The 18201-nt window shown below is 51.1% G+C and overlaps 1 protein-coding gene and 1 long non-coding RNA gene across 4 annotated transcripts; one reads left to right on the top strand and one right to left on the bottom strand.

The window, feature by feature from the left end:
- Nucleotides 1–797: 797 nt before the first annotated feature.
- LOC125329340 lies at nt 798–14566 on the bottom strand. 2 transcript variants are annotated; one of them, XR_007205129.1, is made up of 5 exons: nt 14495–14566; nt 8275–8416; nt 5244–6557; nt 2456–2560; nt 798–2125 (listed from the first exon to the last, which is right to left on the bottom strand). It is a non-coding gene; the product is annotated as an uncharacterized LOC125329340 (long non-coding RNA). The 2 variants fall into 2 exon arrangements; XR_007205128.1 differs by lacking the exon at nt 14495–14566 and having other exon boundaries at nt 8275–10505.
- PLA2G12B (phospholipase A2 group XIIB) lies at nt 6277–17526 on the top strand. 2 transcript variants are annotated; one of them, XM_048311137.1, is made up of 4 exons: nt 6277–6603; nt 11192–11268; nt 12468–12633; nt 14520–17526. In XM_048311137.1, the coding sequence occupies exons 1-4, from the start codon at nt 6369–6371 to the stop codon at nt 14636–14638; spliced, it is 597 nt and encodes a 198-aa protein (XP_048167094.1). In that variant the 5' UTR covers nt 6277–6368; the 3' UTR covers nt 14639–17526. The 2 variants fall into 2 exon arrangements, with proteins under 2 accessions (XP_048167094.1, XP_048167093.1); XM_048311136.1 differs by having other exon boundaries at nt 11192–11280.
- The last annotated feature ends 675 nt before the right edge of the window (nt 17527–18201 follow it).

Below are 18201 nucleotides of genomic sequence, written 5' to 3'. Positions count from 1 at the left end.
CCTTCTCCCAGCTCTCGAGGTTTCAGGAGAAGCTCTCAGCCTATTTATAGTCCTGAACCTTTCTTAGATGCAGGCTCACTTTCCTGAACCCTTTCCTTTCCACAGCAGGATTTTTAGCAGAATATCCAAATATCTCAATAGCATGAGGACAAAAATCAAAGGGTGCTGCACCTGCCTCTACCAAAACAGTTCAGTTTTCTGGATGATGATGATTTTACTGATTTAGGGGTCAAGCCTGAAGTCTTTACCAAGGAAAAATTCCAATTTTGGTTAATTGGATTTTCTGCCTCAATAAAATCTTGGCAATTGAGCCAAAATGTACAAAACCTATTGTTAAACGTGCTAGAAATACCTCTGGAATACTGGGAATGCAGTTTAAGGTACTATAGTTGGAGGAACTGCATACTTTTAGAAGACACTTTAAAAAGTCTTTGCTGGAAAACAGATTGTTAAATTTCTACTGAGCCTGGTAGCAGTGGGACCCACAGAACTGCCCATCCCTAGCCCTGCACCTTCCTGAATTCTGCCTGGCTTTTGGCAGCTGGAAAACAAGGTCCATCCATAACTTGAGAACACAAAGTGCACAGTCCCCCCCTCACATCTGTACTGCTCCTTTACCAAGAGCAGGAGCTGATCTAAATAAATTCACCCCAGAACGGGGTTAGCAGAGCTGATCTTTGAGCACTAAATTGTAATAATTAAAAAAACCCCAAACCCCTAACATTTGTGCCTACCTGAGTTTTCTCACTTTTCCATCGGGCTCTGTTCCTCTCCATGGTTCTCTCTTTTCTCTTTCCCCTCTCTTTTAGTTTGTAAAGTTCCAAAAAGGTAACTATGGCTGCAGGTAACTCCCACCCCCTCCCTGCAAGTACAAGGGTCCTGTGAACAGTGTGGGGCATCCATAAATGCCAGTCCTACCTTGTAAAGGAGCACAAAGCAAAATCCCTGTACTGCCATCAGGAACAGGTGTGGAAAGCATTTGCTCTTGCTGTCCCAACTCTATTCAACAATCACCAAAGGACGAAAAAAAAGCCAGAGATGGGGAATTTTGGTCAGCAGTTCCCTCCCTCACCTCAATGCCAGTGAGTATTTCCAGTATTAAACAGCATCAGTCTCAGGCATTGCTTGGGGAGTACAAATGTTCTGGTGCACGACTTCTTAAAGCAGTGAACCACTCACAGATAATTCTTCAGGAAAGAATTTTCTACTTGTGACAGTAGAAAATTTCACTTGGTTAAAGGGGAAAAAAAAAATCCCTCAAAATTAAACCTTGAGTCTGCTGAGGCATATCAGGAATGTTTCAGGTTATGGCAGTAGGGTTGGCTTAGATTTTCAAACTGCAGACAATCCCTGTTTCCTCCACTGCAGTGGTGTCCATGCCTCCAACGCTGACTGTGTAAGGGATTACACTGGTGCTGCTGCTTCTGCCTTACCCCATCATTTCTCAAAGGGCTTTTGGATCCCTGGCGTGGCTCCTGTGTGAATCTAGTTTTGTATTAAACATGATTGAAAACTGTCTGGGCTCACAGTGACTGACAACTGAGAAATTGCCTTACTGTTACATTTTTTGTAATAAAATTTTTAATGTTTTAAAAAAAAAGTGAACAGGCTTAAAATAAAAGCCACTGCCAGTAGCAGTGAGAAATCCTCCACATCCAACTCTCCTCGTATGTGGCTGCTATAAATCTGATCACACAAAGTTTTATCACCATTTGTGGAAACTAAGCTCCTTTGTTTCCCTGCACCATCTCAGTGGGCAGGTGCAGGAGCTGCTCCTACTCCAAATTCCTGTTCAACACTAAACTTTGTGTCTCTGCTGGGAACACACAGCCCTAAAGGACTGCAAGAGGGGAGGGCAGATCATGCTGGGCTGAAAGCAGGGTCAGCTGCTGAGTGTCCCTTTTCCAGGGGTGACATACCTATTTCCTGAAGCCAGAAGGTCAACCAACCACTGATCCTGGAATGGTTCTAGTGAAGGGAGGAAAGCACCAGAGACTCCAACAGCACAATAAACTCACATGTGGGAAGGTCAGGCTGGCCTCCTCCATAACCAAAACCCACAGCCATTCCTGAGCTTCACCCCGCAGAGCAGTGGAGCTCATGCTTAGTTCTGGTCATCAGGAACCTGCACAAAGCACAGCAAGGGCTGGTGAGAGGCCTTGACCCTTTTGCCTGTGGGACGGAGCCGTGTGCTGCCTGTGGAGCACTTGGCTTGCAGGTAGGGAGCTGCCCCGGGACACTGCTCATGTGCTCACACATTGGGCAGCTGTGGCATAGGAAATCAGCCTAAAGTGCACCAGCGTTGTTTTGTTTTGGAAAGGTGATTGGGTTCCATCCCCAGCCACCCTGTGCTGCTGAGCTGCTGCCCTGCCCCTGCCAGGATGCGTCTCGGGGGAAGGAAAGGGCTCTGGATCAGCCCTGGCCTACTGCAACCAGTGACTTCCCACCATCCTACCTGGGTCCCTGGGGCTCTTCTGGCACAGCTGCACCTGGAGCAGGACCATGGGGGGTCACCACCATGGGAGGAACCCAGCAAGGGTAAGGACCACAGCAGCTGCAGCTGAAAAGGCAGGATAAGGTCAGAGATAGGGAAAAAGGCCTGTGAATGTCACAGGGCAGGAATAAGATAAAGAGGAAGGAAAGGGTCTGACAGGATCATAGAATCCAGAATAGTTTGGGTTGGAAGGTACTTAAAACTCATCCAGTTCCAGCCCCCTGCCATGGGTAAGGGACACCTTCCACTATTACTCCAAGCCCCATCTAGCCTGGCCTTGGACACTTCAGGGATCCAGGGGCACCCCACCCTCCCAAGGAACAATTCCTTCCCAATATCCCATCTATCCCTGCCCTCTGGCACTGGGAAGCCATTCCCTGTGTCCTGTCATTCCAGACCCTTGTCCAAAGTCCCTCTCCAGCTCTCCTGGAGCCCCTTTAGGCCCTGGAAGGGGCTCTGAGGTCTCCACAGAGTTTTCTCTCTTCTAGGCTGAACAATCCCAGCTCTCCCAGCAGAGCTGCTCCATCCCTCTGCTCATCCTGGAGCCTCCTCTGGCCTCTCCCCAGCAGCTCCAGGTCCCTGCTGTGCTGGGCCCCAGGGCTGGGGCAGCTCTGCAGGTGGGGTCTCACCTGAGCACAGGGGCAGAACGCTCTCCTGCAGGGGGGCAGCACAAGGCTGTAGGGACCTGCCCACACACCTGAGCTCGGCCCCCAGGAGGGAGGGGGTCTTTAACCACCCCCGCCCACCCTCCCTCGGCTGCTGGACTCTGACCTGGCTCGGAGGGACTCGGGGATTTCATCATCGACCCGCAGTTCTCGTTCCCGTAATCAGTGACTCACCTGGCTCCCAAAGCGGGCTCTGAAGCAGCCACGGATCGCCCACTAACCTGAACCACCAGCTGCCCCTTCCCCCTGCTAAACACCGACCAGCAACTCCCCGAGCCAGCCAAAGCCCATGGAAAAGGGGCTCCCGTCCCTCTCTCCCAAGTCCTCCCCAGCAGAATGCCACGGGAAGGATCCTGGCACAGTCACGACGTAGGGAGTGTGCTCGGAATGAGGCATGCCCCACAGGAGCCGGAGCTTGGCTCCTGATGCGGAGCCAAGAGGGATTTTCCAGCTCCGTCGGGGACGGGGCTCATTCCCACAGGCGCGGGGGCCACAGGAGCGGACAGGACGGGTGTAGCCACCTCTCCCTCCCAAGCCGGGAACGCTGCCAACAGCCTGACAGTGTCCCTGGGAATGTGTGACTCACCACGGCCCGGGGCTGCGCTATATTTAAGCATTACGGAGGCAGAAATGAATGCACCGAGTCAGGAGCTGCCTATCCCGAGGTCAGGAGCAGGTTCAGAAACCAGTTGTCAGAGTTCACCACCGTAGCAAAAAGCATCTGCATCCCTTTAAATCTTCAGAGCTGGCCCAGGGAAGGGGTATTTGTAACTGCAGTGGGTCAAAGCGAGGCCAGACAGCCTGCAGGCTCCCACTGTGCACATCCACAGCCGGGGAGTTCCTCACTGCTGCAGCTGCTGAGCCACTCCCCGAGGGAACTCTGGAGGTTGCTTTTACCCAATCCGACATTTTTCCTGGTCTTCAGATCTTGAAGTCTGGGTGCAACCAAGCTATTTGCAGCTGGACTGAAAACCTCCCAGGAGACTGGCTTGGGGAGGGAAAGAAGGAAGCAGGAGGAAGGAAGGAGAGCGGCTCATCCCCCAGGCAGGGCGAAGGGGCTGCCGCGTTTTGGAAAAGCAGTTAAACTGCTTTTTATTCACAAACCTTTGCTTCGGGACCAGTGACAAACTAGCAGGAAAGTTTCTGACTCCTCTTTACCCAGGCTCTCTGCTCTCTGCCAGCTGCTCCCTCCCCACCCTGTTCGGCTTTCCTAATTCCAATTGATTTTGCAAACGGCCTGGGCTCCACAGCCACTCGCTCCAGGCTGCATGTCCTGCTCACGCCACATTCCCACATTCCCTGTGGTTTGCAACCTCTGCAGTCCTGCCAGCATTTTCTCCCTCTCTGTTCGCCTTCAGCAGCACACGGATCAGTCACCAGGGCCCGAGGATGACAAAGAAAGCTGTGTTCTGGAATTGCCTTTAGAGCAACCCTAAAAGGCTCCACCACAAAAGCAGGACACCACACACAGACACCCAGGGGCTCTTACACATTTCCAAGCTATTCTCGAATAGCTGTTTTGCTCTTTTTTACATTAATTTCTGCCAGGCTGTTGGCAAAGGCTGGGAGCACTGGGACTGCAAACTGGAGTGTCAGGCGGGGCAGGGATTGAACCAGCAGAGACATCAAGGGCTCCGCTCACTGCAAGACACAGCATGGGACTCTTGAATCCAATTTTCCCTGCACTGGGGCTCCCTGACAACAGACTCCGGGGACCATTTCCACCCACGTCTGACAGACCAATCCCCAGCATGATCTGAACAGTAGGAGAGGCCCGAGCTCTCCAGTGCTCCTGCAGGGAAATCCTCACTTCCCCAGCGCCCCCTCTGCTGTGTGCCAGGGGTGACACAGACATTCCAGGGTTCTCTATACCTGGGTTTATCTTCCCAAAGGCAAAGCTGGTTTGAAGTTCCCCTGGGACCTCCTGCATTCCCAAACATCCCCTCACCCATAACTCCGCCCTGGCAGCCATGGGCCTCAGAGCAGATGGAACAAGCAGGCAGCAGCTGCTTCTGGCTCCACACCATTTCCCAGGAGAGGGACTAACCAGCTTGTTTGCTCCCTTCCCCACTTCTCTGACTCACCTGCCTAAGAAACCAAGACTTGGCTGTCCCATGTCTGGAGTTTGTCACCCAGGGCCATGTGCAGAGACACAGGCAGTGCCATGGAGCTCTGGCCCTCCAGAAGCAGCAACACAGCAGGGCTGAATCTCCTGCAAAACAATAAAATGCCAGAATTTGCATTTGTGTTTGGCATATGTTTAAAATGCCTGCAGCCCAACTCCTCCTGAGAGGCATTGCTGTGCTGGAGCACATCTGAAAAGCTTTCTAAGAGCAGCCAGAACCTTCCCATACCATTTCCCTTCTCTATTCTCTGTGAGTGGTTTGCTTTGTCTTTTGCTGTGGATGTTCATTTGGTTGCTTTCTTTTTAATGCGCAACTTTGAACCCTCCACCAGCTGAGCAGGCCCCTGGGTCCTGGCAGGCCTGTCCCACTCCAGAGCCAAGACCTGCAGCTGCCCACAACCCATCCCCTGGCTCAGATTTCAGTGCCAACCTTTCCTTCTGGCTCACCTGTGCTACATGTTTAATTTACATTACATAGGAGCTGTAACAACCAGCCATATAACATCAGCCCTCAGCAGCCACATCAAAGGCAAGTATTCATCTACAACATCGATCCTAGAACTGGAGGTGATGCCAAGGAATTACCCTGAATGCAGTGTTTGTAACCCCAAACTACTCCAAGCTGCTGGATCAACCCCTCCGAGGGCCCATGGGATTTGCTAGGAGCAATATACCCAGCAGCTAGGCTGGGTGAAGGTCTCATCCCACCCCCGTGTGCCCAGGAGGCCTGGGGAAAGGGCAAGGGGTGCTCTTCAGGCTGCCTGAGCAGCAGGAATTTTTTTCATCTCCCACCAGGCTGGGGAGGGAGTGAGGTGGCCCATGCAGGGAGAGGTCCCTTTTGGGGAGCTGCAGCCCCGGTGCCGGGGGGACTGAGGCTGTCCCCGCGGGACTGTGCGAACTCCCAGCTCTGGCAGGTGAACGCGGTCCAGATCTCGGCGCTGCACTTTGCACCCCGGCTGCGGTGACCTCACGCCGGCTCCCTGGGCAGCGTTTAAAGTCCAGGCAGAGGGGAGCTCAGTGCCTCCTACACACGCAGCCCATTCCCGCTACTCCCTGCCCGGGGCTCCGGGATCGGGACTGCAGCATGCGGCTGCTGCTGAAGGCAGCGCTTCTGTGCCTGACCCTGGGCTTGGGGCAGTGCACCGAGGAGGCAGCACAGGACAGCACCGGCCACCAGGACTCCCAGGCAGAGTCATCCTATTCCGACTGGGGCATCGAGACCATCCGGGACAGCTTTGAAACGGTGAACAGCTACTTCGACTCCTTCTTGGAACTGCTTGGGGGAAAAAATGGAGTCTGTCAGTACCGATGTCGATATGGTAAGTGAACCTCGCTGCTGCTGCTGCTCCTCTCTCCTTGCCCTTTCCCCTCTTTCCCTCTCCTTCCCTGCGGCCACGGCCAGCTCCTCCTGCCCAGGAGTCACAGTCACAGCTTCTCTGCCAGTGCCAGCACAGGGACACTGAACCCCCATCTCCCTCTCCGCCAAGAACAGCCCGGTCTCGAAGGCGCTGTGCTGCATGCACAGGGACAACCGGAGAGGACGCAGGCTTTCCTGGAAGGGCACACAGGGACCCGGGCTGTCCAGCTGCCTGGAGCCTGGGACAGGACAGGGAGGGGAGGCTGAGCCAGCAGCCCTAATCTCAGCAACCTTCGGAGTGTCCTTATTCAGCAGTTGTGAGCTGGCCAATGCCTGGGCTGGAGGACGAGAGATAACAGGGAGGCGAACCAGATGTCAGCGGGAGGAACCTTTAGTACTCAAGGCAGAACGAGGCAGCCCTGCTTGCTTTGGACTGCAGAGTGATTTACCAAAAAGGAAAAGTTTGGTTTGTCCTGGGGGCAGGATGAAGGGGGTGACATCCCAGGGAGGGCAGGGCACGGGCTGCACAGAGCTGCAGGTCTGTGGGGTGACAGGGGCAGCACTGGCCATCACCAGGGTACCTGTGGAAACAACCTGCTTGGGAACCAGCCAGGAGTTTTCCCAAAGACTGTACCCTCTCCTCAGCCTCCTACAACTGTCCCACAGCAGTGTTCTGTCACCTCAGCCTGCCCATCCACAGCTGCCTGTCAGCCCCTTTCCCCACAGCTTAGCCCACACCCCTAGTGACCACCTGGGAAAGATGCTTGTGAGCAGAGGAATTTCAACCCCTCTCCTCCCCGGAGCATTGTTTTTTGCAGACAGACTCAATGCTTTGGGGAGACCCCACTGACTCTGTCTCAGTCTGTATGGATCCCATGGACCTCCTGCTCTTCCCAGGGCCCTGGGACAAACAGATGCTGCAGGACTGGGACCTGAGCTCCCTGCCAGGGGCAGAGGGGCCATAGAAAGGTTAAAGCGAGTCTGAAAGTTACTGTGTTTTTTCTTTTGTTTCGTAAATAATGTCATAGAATCATAGAAGAGGCTGAGTTGGAAGGGACCCATCAGGATCATTGAGTCCAACTCCTGGCCCTGTGCAGGACACTCTAAGAGTCTGTGCCTGAGAATGTTGTCCAAACGCTCCTGGAGCTCTGGTAGTCATGGGACCACTGCCCTGAAGAGCCTAGAAGTGCTTCCAGTGCTCAACCACCCTCTGGGTGAAAAACCTTTCCCTGATATCCATCTAATGTGGCCTCCCTCTCCTGCCAGCTCTGCTCCCCAGGCCCCACTCTAAGAGCAAACAGGGAGCAGCAAGTCAGGAACCTCAGCCCCATGGGATGGAGGGAGCCAGGTACCTCAGCCCATCACCACAGCCCCACAGTGCTCCTGGTCCCTCAATCCTCTCTGCAGCAGCTCAGGAGGGCCATGTGTGTCCCCAGTGCCTGGAAGAGGTGGCCCCTCCAAACCCCACAGCAACAAGGTCCACACCACGCTCCAGATTCAGAGCAGAGAGGGACGTGCCCTTCTTAATGTAGAAACCGAAACCCCTGGCAGTGGGAAAAACGTGGCTGGGACTGCAGTGTGCCTGAGGTAATGCTGATACTCAGAGCTGGTTTCAGGGAGCCTCAGGACTCACCAAATCCTGCAGAAGTTACTGCCTTTGGACACATCCAGAGGGCTCTCCCTGCCTGTCCTTGTGAAAAGCATCTCCAGAGAGCAGCACAAATCCCTGCTCACACCCCAGGAGCATCCTGCATCTTACTGGAGAAGTGCTTCACCTAGGAAAGGAAAACAAGCATATTGTTAGCCCAGTCCTCATCCTCTGCTGAACAACTCATTAATCACTGGCTGAAGGAGGAAACTACTGAAATGCTGCCCACGTGGCTCCAAGGGTCTTGCTGGACCCTTCCAGGACCCTTTGTCTTTCCTAATCTCTGGCACAGACATTGCAAACTGCGAGTAGAGAGGATGCTGGGATGATCCCAAAACAGTGAGATCCAGTCTGTGCTTGGAAGGATGAACACAAACCATCTTTGTGCTGAATCAGGGCCTGATTGCTTTTTTCCCAGGCATGAAGCAAAAATTATTCCTTCTGCTTACTTTCATTTCAGCCAAGAGATACCAATAACAGCTTTGCCACGGTAAAGGTCAGGACTCACCTGTGATTGCCACATTCATCTTCAGCTGAGCACATGGCACTTGGCTGTTCCAGCTGTAAGACTCTCCTGATTTTTCAGCAGCTACTGAGGTCTGAAAACAACCAACTTGATGGATAACTCCCTTAAATCAGGACGTTAGGGTTACACTAGCATTTACTGACAAATATCCTCCTGCTTACAAAGTCTCACTGGGCATCTCAGGAGAAACAAACAGCCTGAGCTGAGAGTGAAGCCCTCATAGCTTCCTCCTGGCCAGGCAGGACTTCACTGCTTTGCTCAGGATTTGTCCTGAAAGGGCTTAAGATGAGGGGGCACCTGCAGGCTGTGGGAAAAGAGGCTCCAGAGCCAGGCTCTCCAACAGGGCACTGAAGGGCTGGGTATGTGCAGGCACCTCTCCCCAAAGCCTGTCTGGGGCACACAAACAACAGTGGACCACCCAAAAGTGCAAGGAACCCCGAGACCATCCATTCACCCAGAATACACTCACCTCCTGCTGCCAATGTCCCAGCACTGCAGTGCCTGAGGCCTCCTGCATGGCTGGCAGCTGTTCCAGCCAGCTGGCTGCTTTCCAGCCTCCTGGAACAGCTACAACAGCCTGGAGGCATTCAAATGCATCAGGGAAACTCAACTTCAGTTCTAGGGCTGTGCCAACAAGGCAGTGCCCTGAAATCTTATCTTCTTGCCTGGATGGCCAGGATGGGCAAGCAATAAATGATAACAGGAGCACTGAGTGGTGCTCATAGAGAGGCAGGAACACCTGGTATTCCTGTTTTGGTTTTGTTTCCCTGCTAACTAGAAAACAAGATGTGGGAGAGAGGTTAGTTGTGGTGTCTTGGACTTGACCTAGCTGAGAAAGAGTACCAAGGGGCACTTTACAAATTTTAAAGCTCTCTTTTTTTTGCAGGGAGGAGGGGACAGGTTTCCTACAAGGGCTTATCCTGAAGGCAGTGTGATGTTTTGTGGATCAGCACAATTCCCACGTGAGGGGTTTTTTCCTCAGGACAACTCTCTAAAACATTATAATAGCTGTGACTTTGGCTTGATTGAAGATCTGGAAACACAGCTATCTTTGGCTTAGAACTAGATAATGGAGATTGCAACGGGATGATCTTAAACGTCCCTTCCAGCCCAAGCCATTCTATGGTTCTATAATCTCCACATCCCCAAGAAGTCTCACTCCTACTCAGACTTCCCATCTTATCCCATTAACTGTCAGTGTGCTGCAGGAACAAAATTTACCATCAATATCCCAAGCAATTCACTCAAATTTAACTCCATCCTGCAAAACCCACAGTGGATTTTGAACTTTCCTCTGCCTCCTGCACCAGTTCAGGAACATTTGAATTCTGAGTCCTAGTTCCCACTCCCTTCCAAAAAACCAACGAGGCTCTTTTGGAAAGGGAAAATTGCCTGCTGGCATCTCACAGCCAGTCAGGATTTCAGTTTGTTATTTATTTGTCGCAAATCTGTTATTTAAGCGAAACAGCTCTGGCAAAGTTTAATTGAGAGGTGCTGGGAACACTCCTACCGAAGTCCTTCTGGGGCATTTGGCTGTAGGGCCTTCCCAAGGGCACAGCAGATTTATGGTTGTATTAACCACTGGCGTTTTAGGTACCTCAACAGAAAAATGGGGAAAGCGCCTTAAATAATTCCTGGTGCTGACAAGAAGCAAAAAGGGGAAATGAAGTTTAAAAGAACCCAACCCTGCCTGAAGGGCTGAATTAGATCCATTTTATGTCTATATAAATTCTCCAGCAGTGCTCAGGGAAGCGGAAACTTAACCCTTGACGTGATGGGCTTCAGAAGGCTCAGCTCACACGTGTTTTTGTTGGAGCATTCACAGTTTATGTTTTCGCAGAGCAGGGACAGGACCCAGGGAGTGGCTGGAGCTGTGTCAGGGTGGGCTTAGGTTGGATACCAGGAAAAGGTTCTTCCCCCAGAGGGTGGTCAGGCACTGCCCAGGCTCCCCTACAAAAATCAGATTAAAATGCTGCTGAGGGTACTGTAAGAGCTGGCTGTTAGCTGGAGTCTGCCTACACTGGGTAAATAATTATTCACAGAGGGAGTTCTTGCTCCTTTATGCATATTAAGAAGCAGAGTGAGGAAGGTGCAGAGATCAAAGGCATAGAAATGATTTGCAAAACATGGCAGTGCATCACCACGGGCAGAAAATGGACCAAGAAGACCTACTCAGAGCAAGATCAGACATGCAAGGCCTAGCACACCAACAGTCCAAGAATGAACTGAGGATGTAGAGAAAACCCCTTGATGTCCTGTACCCAGTAGTGTTTGGGGCTGCAGACCAAGGGGGAGCTGCCTGTCACTCCTTGCTGTTTGGACCTAGTCTTGGGAAGATGAGCTTTCCTAACACTTGTCCTGTCCTTTCTTTCCCAGGGAAGGCTCCAATGCCACGGCCTCACTACAAGCCCCAAGAACCCAACGGCTGTAGCTCCCATTTCCTGGGGCTCAAGGTACCTGGAAGTGTATGTACTGTCCCAGCCAGCATTCCCAAAGGATGCAGCTCTCTCCTCACATCGCCAGCGGATCATTCTGGGGAAGCAGAAGGCTGAGCTGTGCTGGACAGCTCAGTGACAATAACCTATGTGCTCACAGCAACACCTGACCCTTTACCACACCTGCCCCTTCACCTCCACACCTGCCCCTTCACCTCTCCCCACACTTTTTGCCTCTGCCAAGCGCCGAACTAAACCCACCAGCTTTAATTCTGCACCTGCTTGTTATCTTAAAGGCAATTAATGAAATCATATTGGAATCACCAAGAAAAGCACTCCCAGGAGGCTCTCAGAGCAGGGATTCCTACTTAGCTCATGCATTATTGCTGCCCATGGAGTCTGCAGCAATTAGGCAGATTCCTGCTCTGACAACCCCTCTCTTTGCAGCCCATTTTTCTTGTTAGGTTTAATTCCTGAAACTCTATTTCATTGCAAACCTTATGGGCATTTCTGTGGTGCCTCCTCTGTACCCAGGCAATCATGAGTGCAAGGAAGGAACAATTCATCTCCTAAATTTTACATGAGGAAGGGCAAAAAGAGGAATAATTTATAACAAGCTAACAAGTCCAGTCTCTTCAGGAGAGAGGCCTTCTGCCCCATCACACCCAGGGTTATTAGCTAAGCTTACTGTTTACTCCAAAGGAGCAGAACTCCCCATACCACACTGTGCTTGTCCTTGGCCTCAAGTGCGTCTCTGAGAAATAGGCATTAAAAATACTTATGGCATATTTATTAGGCCAAAAAGCAGGACCTTGTCAGGTTGTGGGGAAAAAAGAGGAAAGAGAAAAGGGGCCTTTAGCACTGTTGGCAAGGACATGGAGCTCTCTGATGAGGTCTGACAAATGAAAACTAGAACATGGTCATGGAGGGCTGTTTCCCACCTCTCTACCAAATGCTGATTCCCTGGGGCACAGAGAGGAGAAGAGAAGAGAATGTGATGTACCCTGTGCTGAACCTGCACCCTGGCACCGCTGTGCTGCTCCCTCATCCTTCTTTAGATGGTGAGGGAGCAGCACATGTGCCCTCCTGCTGCCCCAGCTATCAGGAACAGCTTCTGGAAAGGAGCTGGCTGGGCTCTGCAGCACCTCACCCTGCCACAGCTGCGTGAGCCTGAGGCCAGGACACAGCCAAGGGACACTTCTTTTCTCTTTCCCCAGCTAGACTTGGGCATCCCTGCCATGACCAAGTGCTGTAACCAGCTGGACGTTTGTTATGACACCTGTGGAGCCAACAAATACCGCTGCGACGCCAAGTTCCGCTGGTGCCTCCACTCCATCTGCTCCGACCTCAAGCGCAGCCTGGGCTTCGTCTCCAAGGTGCAAGGTAGGCTTCCCACCTCACACTCCCTGTGCAGGGAGGCACGGGGGGGAGGGTGTGGGCAAAAAGAAGCAGAACTCTGCAGTGGGGAGCAGTACATCTGTCCTGCACTTGTCACAGGTGGGTCATAGGTGGGTGAGAACACAGAGATCTGCCCTCTCTGCCACACACTTCTGTCCCAAGGCTGGAGACCTATGGTTATTTGCATTTAGAAAACATTACAATGTGTGAAAAAACACAAACAACACTGGAAGCAATTCCTTCAAAACTTGGATGCACTCCCAGACAGCTGAGACACCTTCACGGGACACCAAAAAGCTTTCCAGGGCCAGTGAGCCACACACTGAAATCTGTACGTGGCCAAGGGCCAACAAAACTGGGAGAGCCAGGGACAGGGCTCTCAGGGATCTGGTCACAGATAAGAGATGATGATGGCACCAGGGACACACCAGGCTGGGTGGTGGTTGAGCCACTGCAGGCAGCTCTGGATGGCTCAGAAGGGCTAACGAAGCTCTAGTGATGTGCCAGCAGCTCAAGTGCCACTCTGGTTTTGCCTAATTTTCAAAGCCTCAGCCTGCAAGTCTGAGAAGAGCTTTTTTGGTAACCCCTGCTGATGCCCTGCTCTAAGGTATCCTTAAACATGCATTTGTTTTCCAAAGGTGCAGCCTGATTAGGACATGTGGGAAGTCTCACAACACCAGTACTAATGCAGATGCCTTCCTGTCTAGTCACAGATAAATATATGGAAAGAGTGCCCAGGCCAGCAAGAGGAAACAAAGATGTGGACTGATATATAAGTGCTACAGGCTAAGCACAGCCAGTCTTTCATGGTCACCCTTATCCACAGGTCCTCATGCAGCCAACTTCTTCCTAGCTCTTCAGATTTTCCCCTGCCACTTTTTCTTATGGTTCCTTTTTGCTTCCTGCCTGCAGCAGCAAAGCACACCTCGATCCTAGGGAGTTGAGGTGGAGCAGAGCCCTCACTCCTGGGCTGAGCCAAGCCACCTCTGCCAGGTAGGAGTAGATTCCTCCAGCATCTCTGTCCTGGCTGCTGCAGGAGGCACAGTGAACCTCTGAGCCATCCTCCCCTCGCCTTGTGCTCAACTGATCCCTGTCCCCAGGGCTGCTCTGAGCAGCTCCTGTCACAGTCCTCCTCCACAGCCATCCTGGCTCTTATCTGCCATCTTATCTGCCAGTGGTTTTCCCACTGACTCACCACAGCCTCTCCAATGCCTGCCAACTGAGCAGCCTCTTAAGGGAACAGAAGCTCTGAGGTGCTTGGAGAGGCTGAGCTAGGAGAAAACAGTCCCAAAAGGCAAGGCTTTCCCAACTTCATTATGCATACAGCAGTCAGTGTTGGTGCCAGTAAATAAACTCTAAAGACCTAATATTAACCTATTTATTTACTGACAACCAATTTCAGGGTTGTGTTTTGGGATGAGGAGGGGCTAGTAGTCCGCTGTTGTAGGATTTTTTCATGCTGGCTGGCAGCTGGCATCATAATTTCCAAAAGAGCACAGAAAGGTTGGTTAATAGTGGCCATAGGCAAAACTGAGAGGAGAAGGAGTAATGTAGAGGCCTCCTGGGAAATCTGTTTGGTAAACAGGGCTGTTTGCAGAGCCCCAGATGATCCATCAACCAGTAAGGCCTGAAAGAGGCAAGAAAGGAAGGGTTTAGGGGAAAAAGAAATGAGTTGCCACCCTGGGGAGAAAAGAGAAGGGAATCTCAGGATTTATAAAAATGCAGTTCCCAGAGAGAAAAGACGACAACCCACGCTTCCAATTGCAAACACCATGGAGCTCAGTGCAGGGCTTGGGCTGGGGTGCTCCCACCCAGCCCTCAGCCACCCCAGAGTGCCTGTCCTTACCTGCCCATCCTCTCCTTCTCCACAGCCTGCGAATCCATGGCAGACACGGTGTTCAACGCCGTCTGGACCCTGGGCTGCCGGCCCTTCATGAACAGCCAGAGGAGCGCCTGCATTTGCAGCGAGGAGGAGCGGGATGAACTGTGAGGAAGAGCAGCCGCCAGTCTCCGGGAGCCGCTGCCAGCGTCCCCTCCCCAGCACAGTGACTCCTGTCAGCCCTCGGGCCCAGCACGGGATGGGGGACCTGGGCCAAGCTCTGGGCAGAGCAGAGACAGCCTGTGAACACAGAGCAGCCGTGCCTGCTGTCCACCACAGATGCAGCTCAACAGCCCCACCGCCCCTGTCCAAGTCCGCCAGCCGGCAGGACCTGGTGCCAGTTCTCTCCATGGACCGATCAGGAGTGGCAAGCAAGATGCAGTGCTGGTTATAAACACGGGGCTCACCTTGAATACACACTATTACCTCCCCCGACCCTGTAACTCTCTAATTTGCAGTGAAGGCATTAGGTTTCTGCAAGCCCTGTGAAATTCCCAGTCCATGGATATGCTATTTACATTTTTGCACCACTGGTGACAGACTGAAGAGGGGTAATTTGCTTTCAGGACATTGCTCACACCCATCCCTGGCATTTTCCATCCTGTCATTACACAGCCTGACAGCCCTGCATATTTAAATACTTGGTGGGTCCTAAACTGATTTAAGACATCTGGAGATTTGTTAAATGTGAGTTAAGGAGAAGGGCTTCAGGTGTTTGTGGTACATAATTGATATTTGGGACCAAAGGCCACCATTTATCAGATGTGAAATCACAGCCCTCTCCCCCAGCCTCAGGAGAGGAAGCCACTTTTCTTTGCCAGTGTCATCCACCTCTATTTAATTACTTTTCTCCTATACCATTTAACAAAGCTTTGCCCTTAGGATCCCTTTTTACACAAAATGGCTGGGTATCCACCTCCGTTCTCTTGCATGAGGGAAATAAGAAGCTCACAGTGGCCTTGGATGAGATATTCCAAATTCTGTATGCTTATCTGTCAGGTGACAGGACTTACGTGCTACCTCTGTGGGGCTGCTATCAGCAGCCTCAAACACCATTCCTTCTAAAACGTGGTTAATACTCCCAATCTGTTTTGGGGAGCTTTCGTTGCATGCAAATCCAGAATTTAAAGTGGTGCATGGCATTTCATCTCCACAGAACACTGGCAGACAGCTTTCAGCTGGGTTTCTTGTTGGAAGGAAGCTGCTACTGGGTGTGCGTGTGCCGTGCCACGTAAATATTTCAGCGGCTCCTGCAAACATATTTATGGATATGTTCTTCCATCTGCCACAGAGAAGTTAAGGCTGCAAAAGTGTGATTTAATAAGAGTGGAAAGAGTCTGTCTTGGTTGCTTTTCTTCCAGTTTAAATGGGTTTAAAATGCGACAAAATGATAAATTATTTAAGCCATGTGTTCCTGCTCCTGCCCGTCATCTTTGCCTTACAGCAAACAGCAATGAGACGTTCAGCTGGCCCCAAACAGGCTGGAACAACAGGAGCCCACCGGTACCCAGAGCAGGAAAATGGAAGTGACTGTGGGGTGTACTGTGATGCTTTCCATCACAGAGGACTTCAACACTGATCAGATGTAATAACCTTTCCTAGCTAGGCTAATGCCACTGGAGAGGGAACGCTGCATTGCCAAGGCTCACCGCTCTCTCGGAGCATGAGGCTGGACAGACAACCTTGATTATCCAAGAAACACATACTTTTGGTTAGGGATGGGAAGGAAATATTCCTCATTCCAGACACTTCCCAAACTTTCTATTTTGTTGGTGAAATGGTGCCCGTGGCCAGTTTAAATGTGAACGTACTCTTATGATTAAATGACAAAAAATAAATGAAAATAGCTATATTGTCTATGCTCGATAGCTGACTGGATGGCAAATGTCTTAAATTATTTCAGTTCAAGTGATATCAGATTAAAGCCAAGCAACTGCTGGCAGGTGATGACATACACTGGAGAAATCAAAGGGCTCTGAACAAAATCTCTGTCACTGATGCACTGGAGACATCTCTAACATAAATCCTCATTTCTCCATGCTTCCAGACCACCATTCATCCCCAAACCCTACAGACTGCTGCAAGCAGGCAAGATACTGAAGAAGTTCATTTTTCACTGTGGTAATCTGAAAAACCCCACCAGCAGCTCTACAAGGAAATATTTGAACCTTCAAGTGGTGGCAGTGAGTCCAGCAAACCACCAGATAGTCCTGAGTGGGAGCAAACCAGCGCAGGAGCTCCAGTAAAACTGCATCCAAACTGCTAAACTGCTTCTCCTCCGTGCCACTCCTGCTATCCAGTGATGTACAGCCACGGAAGCAGCTGATCACAGGATTCTCCAGGCTGTTGCACAAACCTTGGGTCATCTTCAATTCCACCCTGCTCTGGACACAAAGACACCACTTTGCTCATCCCATGGCTTCCTCTTGACAGTGCATTGGCAGGACTGTTTTCAGCTGCAGAGTAGAAAAGCTGCTGCACATGAATTTGTCAGAAAGAAGCAAATAATGTGCACAATAACTGAAATAAGCCAGGAAAGGAACTTCTCCCTGCATCACTCCCCCTGCATCCCCCCTTCCATATGGACAAACAAGACCAGTTGATTCTCCAGAAAGCACCAGATAATTAATTTCATTTCCCAGCTCTTGTTTTATCAAAACAAATATATTTAGCAAAGGCTGCCTGAAAAAGAAGTGACAGTGGGAAACTGCCCCTGTGGTCCTAGTGCAGACATGAATCAGCAGAACAGCAACCCTAGGAGAAGCCTTTTTCCTTCCTTTTTCTTTCACATATGGTTAGATAACACATGAAAAGTGTCTTTCCATTTATACCCACTTATCATCATAGAAACATTTTTGTTTACACTAACACATATTCCCAGATTGGAAAAGCAGCCATGAAGGTATTTAGAAAAAATATTAAACTCTCAGCCATTAAATGTTCATTCCTCACTGGAATCTCACTTGCCAGAACAAATAAATCTGTGAAATAGGCTGAAATGTTTGAGGTGATTTGTGACTCCCTTCTAAATGGTGCCTTCAAATGGATTCCCCTTCCATTTGAGAGCAGCAGCAAATTTTAGCTTTTGCAGCAATTTGGCTGCTCCAAGCAAAGTAGAGCACAGGTGATGAAGGCTGGAGGGCTTCCAGCAGATGTCCAAACACGCAGGACAGAGCTGCACACTGAGAAGCTTCTTGCAGAAAACCTTGGGAACGCACTGCAGTGCCACTGCCACTGGTGGAGACGGACCCTTCCCCTCTCATCCTCCAGCCCTGCCTCTCCTACGTTGTCCTTCACTGCTGGCTGTGCTTCCTTCCTCTCACCCCACATCCCTAATCCTTTACCACACAGCTCAATGAAGCCCAGAGGAGCCTGAGCCGATTATGTCCATTAACATTTCCTTTGGAAGGAGCATGACAGCCCGAAAAGATTCCTGACAACCACGATGCCACCACGATCACCAGTAACTGCGTCTCCTGCCACGGCTGCTCAGACAATGCTGCCATGTCTCCTGCCACCAGGCTCACTGGGGACAGCCCTGTCCCGAGAACTGCCCACACGACAAATGATTGCTATAAATAATTAACGTGCATTCCTCTAATCCTTTGCTGGAACCATGGCCTCTCTAACCAGGGCAATGCATCACAACTCCCAAACAAACACTTGGTAGCAGC

This window comes from Corvus hawaiiensis, chromosome 8 (genome assembly GCF_020740725.1).
Source record: "Corvus hawaiiensis isolate bCorHaw1 chromosome 8, bCorHaw1.pri.cur, whole genome shotgun sequence".
Classification (NCBI taxonomy): Eukaryota; Metazoa; Chordata; class Aves; order Passeriformes; family Corvidae; genus Corvus; species Corvus hawaiiensis.
This window is presented reverse-complemented; position numbering and strand designations above follow the sequence as displayed.

Bases quoted from the DNA above. Each gene is read 5' to 3' on its own strand.
- PLA2G12B (XM_048311136.1), top strand. From the start codon at position 6,369: ATGCGGCTGCTGCTGAAGGCAGCGCTTCTGTGCCTGACCCTGGGCTTG. The intron at 11,281-12,467 runs GTATGTACTGTC...CTCTTTCCCCAG, and splicing joins GGCTCAAGGTACCTGGAAGT to CTAGACTTGGGCATCCCTGC. The intron at 12,634-14,519 runs GTAGGCTTCCCA...CCTTCTCCACAG, and splicing joins CTTCGTCTCCAAGGTGCAAG to CCTGCGAATCCATGGCAGAC.